The sequence below is a fragment of the Arachis ipaensis genome, chromosome B05 (assembly GCF_000816755.2).
Source record: "Arachis ipaensis cultivar K30076 chromosome B05, Araip1.1, whole genome shotgun sequence".
NCBI lineage: Eukaryota > Viridiplantae > Streptophyta > Magnoliopsida > Fabales > Fabaceae > Arachis > Arachis ipaensis.
Window position 1 is genome coordinate 29,816,729 of NC_029789.2, and position 8,896 is coordinate 29,825,624.

At 37.5% G+C, this 8,896-nt stretch overlaps 2 protein-coding genes across 4 annotated transcripts; one reads left to right on the forward strand and one right to left on the reverse strand.

The window, feature by feature from the left end:
- On the reverse strand, nt 622–3,910 carry LOC107643463 (protein COFACTOR ASSEMBLY OF COMPLEX C SUBUNIT B CCB4, chloroplastic). 3 transcript variants are annotated; one of them, XM_016347117.2, is made up of 7 exons: nt 3,501–3,902; nt 2,909–3,008; nt 2,700–2,773; nt 2,152–2,336; nt 1,933–2,003; nt 1,104–1,187; nt 622–937 (listed from the first exon to the last, which is right to left on the reverse strand). In XM_016347117.2, the coding sequence occupies exons 1-7, from the start codon at nt 3,839–3,841 to the stop codon at nt 863–865; spliced, it is 930 nt and encodes a 309-aa protein (XP_016202603.1). In that variant the 5' UTR covers nt 3,842–3,902; the 3' UTR covers nt 622–862. The 3 variants fall into 3 exon arrangements, 1 of the variants encoding a protein (XP_016202603.1); XR_001620864.2 differs by having other exon boundaries at nt 645–937; nt 1,104–1,183; nt 3,501–3,904; XR_002362704.1 differs by lacking the exon at nt 622–937 and having other exon boundaries at nt 1,130–1,183; nt 1,933–2,336; nt 3,501–3,910.
- On the forward strand, nt 4,427–5,974 carry LOC107640474. Its single transcript, XM_016343993.1, has 4 exons — nt 4,427–4,681; nt 5,122–5,229; nt 5,657–5,724; nt 5,845–5,974. Exons 1-4 carry the CDS (start codon nt 4,427–4,429, stop codon nt 5,972–5,974), a joined length of 561 nt encoding a protein of 186 aa, XP_016199479.1.

Genomic DNA, 8,896 nt, shown 5'->3' on the forward strand with positions numbered 1-8,896 from the left:
TATTTCACCATCATAATGAATTGATAATAATAGTATTCTAGACATTATAGGAAGTATATTAATGAGAAGTGTAAAAGAAAAAAAGTTAATATAGATGTGAATGAAGAGAAATTGGTGTATGCGGATATATATTATGTTGGGAAAAATTCGCCGCTCCACTGGGTGAACTTTATAAAAATCATGAAGTTTGTCGGAAGAACTTGCTTCAAACTAAAAAAAAAACATTCTAGAAATTAAAGATGAAATTATTTATTTCAAAAAAAAATTTAGAAAATAATGTGAAAAAAAAAAAACTAAATCCATTACTCAAGTCAATTTTGAAGTTATTACTCAATCTCATCAATCTTCGAATTTTTTCTCCCATGAGTCACAGTCAATTGGTTCATTTCTCTGAAATAACTCAAACGAAATAGGTTTTCATCTTGGTTAAATCTAATTTATTGGAGTTTTAGATGCTTTTTTTATGGATAATTTTGGTGACAATCTATTCATTTTTTGTTTATTGAAACATAATTCTGTCTTTAGTTTAGTTAAAACATATAACATTATTCATTAAGAAAGCTTTATGTAAAGAGTGGCATGTGGGTTTGTTTTGAGCCAATTAGTTATTGTCCAACTTGGTTAAAGTTGGCTTCAAAAAAGCCTTGGTCAACGAACATTTTTGTTTTGTATATATCAAAAATTAATTTTACAAACTCAAGGGACCAAATTACAATTTATAAAACTTAAAATTCTTATCTAGGTCAAGATGTCAGAATACTCTTCAATCTATCAAGGAAAATATTCTCTTTAGACCATTGAAGATAAAGTTATCAAACAAACTCAAGTGGGAAAGCTTGCGAATCCTTGAATATTGATCTTGTTAACTCACAAGGAGATGTTTTACATACTTTGCAAGGGTAGAATCCAGTTTGTCTCCGATAAAAGTAATCCACGCCTGCAATATTTCAACACTATCTTAATGACGTTCTAAGAGGAAAAATTTTAAAGTCACACCGCCTAAAGATATAAAAATTTGAGGTCCTAAGTTAAACAGTAGTAGTACCATAGAATACCATAGCATACAAGATCAATCAACTCATAGAACGGTGCTGAAAAAGTACCTGATCAGAAGTAGTGAAACCTCGTATTGTATCCCCGCCAATAATTGCAATTCCTTTTTCGGCAAGTGGTTGTAAGATTACTGCCTAGCAAAACAAATTTTTTATGAGTAAGTTTTGTCAATATGATAATTACTTAAAATAAGTTACTTTTGATTAGAGGAAATGTGTTGAAGTTTCTGTTTTTACCAAATTTTGTTAAATCTACACTACTTCCGTAGAGAACCACACCCTCAAAAGCTAGCTATTAAGAGGACAAAACCAATCTCCTTAAATAAGGCACCAAGCATCTCAAACTATTTGATGGGTTCAATCGGCCTCTTACTCGCTAGAATACTCCTTTTCTCTCCATAGGTGGCCCTTTTTATGCCATTGACTACCAATTCTGATATAATTGATAAGCACTTGAGGAAATGGGGAACCACACCTACAAAAGATAGATATTAAGGCGGGATAACCACTTACCTTAAATACAACACAACGTACCCCATGCTACCCAAGTCCCTACCAAGATCTCACTAAAAGACTCAAGTGCTCCAGTTGCCAAACTATTTAGGTATAAGCCATTCAAGAAACTGACTCCCCGGAAGCTGGACATGAAAATCAATTATCAATCACAGGTCACTATTTCCAGATATACATGTACCCGAAATCCACCCACCTCCCCTCCCATGTTTCACACTTTATAAAATGTATTTGTGCTTCCTAAATTTTGTTGAAGATAGATCAAAATAATTAATTTTTAAACACAAGGTAAGAATCAACAGCACAAAAATAAGGTCTACAAGAAAATCAGCTAGATGAACCAGTTCAACATATAAAAACACAATACCTGAGTATTTGAAGGCAGAAATGGCAGCTCGGATCTCCCAGGATAAAGAGATAGGTTAGCCAAGTAACTTTCTGAACATACAAAAATTTTTTGGCTGTTCTTAATAATACTTGCACAGATCTTGAAAAGTATTAAGCTGAAGTGAGTAGCAGCAGTTGTGATGCATGACAGGATGAAACATGTTTTGAAAATTTATGAGTAAGATGGTAACAAACTTACGAGCTCCAGATTTCATAACACCCTGATATATTGATCCTTGCATCAATTTATTGGCGTCCACGCTGACAGCCTCACCATTTCCAAGCGAAGATTCTGCTGCAACACCAATTTGAAGTACACAAATGCTCTCATAAACAATAATGAGGGATTGACAACAAGTGACGTCTGATAGAGACTCCCACGCCCTGAAAGTAGATAATCAATCAAACAGTTACAAAGAGTGGAGTAATCTTTCCAGTTAAAGAGATAGCTTAGCTTGCCACTTATCATGCACATTAATTTTGTTTCCCCACTAAATAAAATAAGATCTCGTATTCTACTCACATCATATGGTATAACTATTTAAGACATGGAAAAACATAGCCATAAGATCAAACCTTAAAGCCACAAAGCATCCTTTCCTTATTGTCTATCAATGTAAACTAGACAATTTATACCCGATTATCAATCTTTATTAAGTTAACAAAAAGTGCATGGGACAAGGGGAAGCAGGAACAGGGGAGGAAAACAAACCAATGGAATACACAAATCTACTTAACGTGCATTACCAGAGCAACTCGTTGACTGCAACCTCTGGTAGACCAGTGCACACACTCTTGCATTCAACTCCTTCAGGGTCTACCTGTATAAAAGCATGCATAATAAGAATAAATAAATAAAATTTTGGGCTAGAACAGCAATTTTGAAGCAGCGAATTCAATCAAGAGCCAAATGGAGACAAAAGATAGCAGTTGAAATTCAGATTCAAAGAGCTCACTGGCATTATAGATTTGGGTCTTATAGAGAGCCACACTAGGCCTGTCAAAATATTGGTGACGGCTAACCCTAAGGTCAAGAGGTCAGCTCTGGATTGCGAACTGCAAAAAAGAATTCAAAGAATTTTAACCAATGTGTTTAAATTGAAGCCACTTTTATGTGAAACCTTTTTTTACACTTTCAAATTTTGGCATTAATCAAAAGTGATCGATATCATATCAGAGAAATAAAAATTTTGTTATAAAATGAATACAAAATATTGTTCAACCATCATTCCTCTTAAATTGACTTATATATTACCCAATACAACTTTTGATTAATCAATATAAAGCACTAAGCAAAATCAATTCTTTGTCACTTAAAATTGAAGGTAACACAAGCGTCTAAACTGCACATGATCAGCTAGAAAATTAGAAATTTCAAAATAAGTTAGATGAGCGTTGGATTGTTCCATTGCCCGACATTATATCAAGCAATTTCAAGTTAAAACCCTCAATTACGGACTTCAATTTTCGTTTTAACATTAATTAATACATTTTCATTGATTAAATAAGACACTAAGAGTTGGAGATTGGAGATGAAAAATAATGGACCTGCCGGCATCGGCGATGGGAGCAATGCCGGAGAGGGCGCGATTGAGGAGGACGGTGAAGAGGGAGGCAGCACCAACGTATATAGGGAGGGTGCGAACGACGTCGTCGTTTTTGGATACCCAGTCGGCAAGGAAGTCGCGTTTTGGCTTCGGTCCTTTGTAACTGTCAGCTGAAGAAGACGACGAAGAAGAACGAGGAGATGAAAGGTTTAAGGTGCGGAAGCGCGTTTGGAAGGCTGGGAGAGGAAAAGAAAGGAATGGTGTTTTCTCTGATTTTGTGGTTCGTTTGGAGAAGGGAATGGGAATGTGAGTGGGAACAGTGAGAGCAGTTCCCGCTTCCATGGACGGAGTGAGTTAGTGGTGTTTGGATAAAACGCTCGTTTTGTATAGCATAACTCCCTAGACCCAAAGCATGGAACCACTCTAACAGGCCCAGACAGATAGTGGAGAGAGTCCTTCCAAAAACAGGCCATCCCAAAAACGAAATCAAGTAGAAAGACCAGACAAAAAATCACAACAGAAAATTAGAGTTAAACACTAAAGTGGTCCCTGAGATTCGCAAAATGCATCGATTTAGTCCTTGACTTCCCAATTGCACTAATTTAGTCCTCCAGATTCAAAAAAATGCATCAAAATGGTCCCCCTCATATTTTCCGGTCAAATTCCTTACCGGCGGAAGTGACGTGGCAAACGAGTGCCACGCTGGAGTGTCCAACGGTTGAATGATGTGGCAAATGAAACTTTATGCACCAATTTTGTCCCTGATCCCTTTTTAAACCCTAACTCACAAATGGCGCAGCACATCATCGTCTTCTTCTCTTCTTCGTCGTCTTCTTCGTCTTCTTCTTCTTCTTTTTATGATGATTCACTTCTATGTCTCTTTCCACCTATAACTTTCCTGCCATTTAGGTGCAAACCCCTTCTGGTATGGCTCGCACCCACAGATTTGCAACCGAGACGGTTGATGTTCCCGCACAAGAAGGTGAAAGGGTAACTGTTGCGGTGGCAGCTCCATTATTTAATCCCTCAGTCCTCTTTCCCCTTCTTGCTGTCCTTGCCACTGGTGATGCTGCCTCTGGACTTATTGACCCCGGGTTGCCCCAATTCCTATCAGTTGTTGCAGTTTCATCACTCGCTGTTGGAGCCACGTTAAATTCCGTCGTTTTTCCACAGTTGAAGCAGGTACTGCTGTTAGTTCATCAGTTTTGTTCCCATTGATAGATGCTTGTTTGCCTATCTTTTGTCTATCCAGTTTTACTTAAAAGAGGCAATCTTCTTGTTGATGATGCTTATATTGTTGTTTCCCCTTTGAAAAAATAACTTAAAAATGGCAATGTGTCTGCAGTTGTTACTTTCACTCTTTCGGTGGTTTAAACTCTATCCACATGGGTTTGTGCTTTGTTTTATTACTACTCGTCCTTGAATATGAGAAATAGGAAACAAAAGGGTGCAACTTTTTTTAGTTCATGACTTGTGGGCTCCTTCGATGGAAGTTATTGCAATATGGAGGAATCAGCGTGGCTTGATTTCCCCTTATCTTTAACTTTGTTTACATTACTCAATTATGAGGGTTCTCAAGAAGATATAATTAGTTCATCTGCTCTTTATTCTGGCCAACACAGCTTCCACAAGGGTCGGTTGAGGTTACTGCTATCAAACAACGACTTCTATCTCAGTATGATGTGATTCTGTCACGCATCAAAGACCTAAAAGAGGCTGCTGAAAAAGAGGTGTGCTACATTCATGATTTGAAATTAGCATGGTGATATATGAATTCATAATTCATACATAATCCAGTTTGAACCATCCTGCATGTTCGTGTGAATATTTTGCTGTAAAGAGGGAAAGATATAGTTATGTCTGACTATAATTTACATTATGTTGTAGAAAAATCATCCTGATTGAAAAGGAATGCAGAATGCTAAACTGAATCATCTAATAATACACTAGCAATCTAATTATAAGTAACTTATAGAAAATACTTGAATATGTCACAGTTTCCTCCAGAAATTGTCTGAGTACAGCTCATTGATTGTATATTTTATTTATGACCGAATAAAAGAGAGTGCAAAAATCTTTATTGAAAAAAGGCACTTTGTTTCCTATCCTTATGTGGATTTTTACCTGTACCAGTTATATTTACTTCCTCCTTTGTAGATCTGGATGTTAGCTCGAATGTGCCAACTCGAGAACAAAATTTCAGCTGTTGGAGAACCTTCTTATCGGTGAACTGTGAATCCGCAACATCATAGATTCTTTGTTTCTGATATGTTCATGAAATAGTTTTTAAATAAATAAATATGTTGTTGAAATAATCATTTTCTCCTCATTGACCATTTATGCAGGACTCGTAGAAGTAAAGTTAAAAGGGTGCGAGAGAGCCTGCAAAACTCCCTCAGGGGAAGGATTGAATTGATTGATAGCTATGCCAGGGTATGCTTCTCAGACGACGATGATGTGCTGCGCCATTTGTGAGTTAGGGTTTAAAAAGGGTTCAGGGACAAAATTGGTGCATAAAGTTTCATTTGCCACATCATCCAACCGTTGGACACTCCAGCGTGGCACTCGTTCGCCACGTCACTCCCGCCGGTAAGGAATCTGACCGGAAAATATGAGGGGGACCACTTTGATGCATTTTTTCGAATCTGGAGGACTAAATTAGTGCAATTGGGAAGTCAGGGACTAAATCGGTGCATTTTGCGAATCTCAGGGACCACTTTGGTGTTTAACTCCAGAAAATTAACAATAGAAACGCCTGAGGCCTAGCTCAATTGGTTAAATCATATGCCTCTTAATATGCTGCACCCGGGTTTAAACCTTGGTGAGTACACCAAGTGTTGAATATGAACCCTTAAGTGTAATGTGAGTAAGTGTGTAGTGTGGGTGTGTTGTGATACCTAGGATTGGGGGTTGTCCAATCCACTTGATCAAAAAAAAAAAATAATAATAGAAACCATACACTAGGAGTCCAAAACGAAGAAAATCCATCTGGCTAAAAAGATTACCAAACACAAAGACTAAAAATCTAGAAAATATTTAATATTGACAACCAATCAGCCATTCCTAAAGAGAACCTCCAACAAGGATACATTAAAACACATACACTTATTAGTATTTTTTCATAGAATTTATCAGAGCAACCAAGCAAGGAACAACCAATTCCAAATTCTCCAATGCAAAACCTCTAAGCCAAGCAACAGTAACACCCACGTTTGATGATTTTGTCCCAAAAATCATGCAGCGAGATGAGATAATGACAGAGATGACAGACCCATAATCCCTAGACCCCCATTCCATAAATACGGAAATAATGATGGAAGCAGTGGAGCAGTATCAAAGGATAGCAGGAGTCACCAGCAACTTAGGAGAGGTTTCAGCTATGAACGCTGAAGATATGGATACAGGAGGGAGAATGGAGACAGAAAGGGCGTTGGAAGAAGGAAAAATGCCTATTGGCTTAGTTTTGTGGACCATCACTTTTTCTTTCCTTTCTTTTTCAATGATAATCTTGTCATGGAATTATCAGGGAGCGGCAAGTCAAGCTTTTGGTCACACCCTTAAGGAAATGGTTGGGCTTAATAATCTAGATGTGGTGATTCTAATGGAAACTCGCTGCAGTGGTGAGAAAGCTAGAGCTATTATCAAACAGTTTGGTTTTGATTTCTATCATTTAGAAGAAGCAAATGGTTTCAGTGGAGGAATATAGATTCTATGGAAAGATCAGAATCTGGTGATGGATATCATTACTTCAAAAATGCAGTTTGTTCATGAAAAGATGCAAGAAGCTAACAAAAGAGAATTGTTTCCTGAGGGCAGTTTATGCCAGCCCTCAGGAAAGTAGGAGAAGGGAGACGTGGACAAATATCAAGAGCCTAAAGAATTCTATAAGGGGTGAATGGCTTATGTTTGGAGACATTAACGATATAGCAGACCCATCGAAAAAAAAAGAGGGCGAAAAGTGGATCAGGGGGCCTGTAGAAGGTTCAAAAAGTGGATTAAAGATTGTGTGCTAATTGACCTGGGAGCTACAGCTATGAGGTTTACTTGGAAGGGACCGCAATGGGAGAACCTAGACAGGGATTTTAAACGGCTGGATAGAGCTATGTCAAATGCAGATTGGAGAATCAAGTACCCAGAAGAAAAAGTGGAAGTTCTTGCCAGAGTATGCTCAGACCACCACCCTTTGTTGATTATGATGGAACCGCAGAGAATGAAGATAAAAAAATAAATCGTTCAGATTCAAAGCAATATGGAATTTGCATCCGAAATTTGATAACTTTGTGAGGCAATAGTGGAAGGAAAACATATAGTTGGGTAGTGCTTTGAAGCAATTTTCTAATGAGGTGGCCAAGTGGAACAAAGAGATTTTCAGACACGTGGCAAAACAAAGGAGAAGAATTATGAGCCGATTGGAAGGAATTTAGAGAGCACCTAACTATAGATGTAACCCTTTCTTTGAAAAATTGGAGAAAAGATTGAACAATGAGCTAGAGGACATACTAGACAGAGAAAAGTAAATGTGGAAACAAAAAGCAAGAGAACAATGGGTGGTGGAAGGCGATAGGAACACCAAATACTTCCACACTAAAATCATTATCAGAAGAAGAAGAAATATGATACTGAAACTAAAAAACATGGACGGAAGCTGGATTGAAGAGGAAGAGAAGCTAATCTCTCATGTACTGGAATTTTTCAAAGGCCTGTATAAGAAAGAGAATGCCCCTGTCCTCGATACTATGAATACATACCCACCGTTAGAAGAGGATATAAAAGGCAGATTAGGCAATACACCTACAGAGGAGGAGATAAAGGAAGAATTATTCAATATAGGCTCATTTAAAGCCCTAGGACCCGATAGATTCCCCTCCCTTTTTTACAAAAATCATTGAAGTAAAGTCAGGAAAAATGTGAATCATTTCATCTGGCAATGTTGGACTGATCCAATATATAAGTGTTGGTGGATCCCCAACCAAGTGGGGCTCACAAGCTTTAAAACAAAAAAAAGGAATAAAGTGGCTAATAGTCACAGAGAGAGAATGAGAGGAAAGTCCCTCATTTTGAAACAAAAAAAGAAAATACAGAGACGAGAGAGTTTATCATCGGCGCCGAAGAGGAGAAGAATTTGGGGGGAAAAGAGCATGGTCATCTTGATCACATTGACTTGGTAAACTTGTTCCATTTCTTATGAAATTTTAGTATGTTATTCCTGGTGTAGAGATGAACATTAGGATATAACTTGCTAGTTGTATTGCCTTCTCTTTTGTTTACTTTGAGATACCCACTTTTGTGGAGGGTTTATGTTGATTCCATCAGTTTTGATGATATATTTTGTTGATTGTTGAGATGCTCTAGTGTCATTAGGAAGACTGTTTGTGTACCCATTATTCTGATAGTGGA

Coding starts and splice junctions, on each gene's coding strand:
- LOC107643463 (XM_016347117.2), bottom strand. CDS start 3,841: ATGGAAGCGGGAACTGCTCTCACTGTTCCCACTCACATTCCCATTCCC. Junction 3,009..3,500: donor CCCATCGCCGATGCCGGCAG/GTCCATTATTTT, acceptor TCTTTTTTGCAG/TTCGCAATCCAGAGCTGACC. Junction 938..1,103: donor GTTTCACTACTTCTGATCAG/GTACTTTTTCAG, acceptor GAAATATTGCAG/GCGTGGATTACTTTTATCGG.
- LOC107640474 (XM_016343993.1), top strand. CDS start 4,427: ATGGCTCGCACCCACAGATTTGCAACCGAGACGGTTGATGTTCCCGCA. Junction 4,682..5,121: donor TTTTTCCACAGTTGAAGCAG/GTACTGCTGTTA, acceptor TGGCCAACACAG/CTTCCACAAGGGTCGGTTGA. Junction 5,230..5,656: donor AAGAGGCTGCTGAAAAAGAG/GTGTGCTACATT, acceptor CCTCCTTTGTAG/ATCTGGATGTTAGCTCGAAT.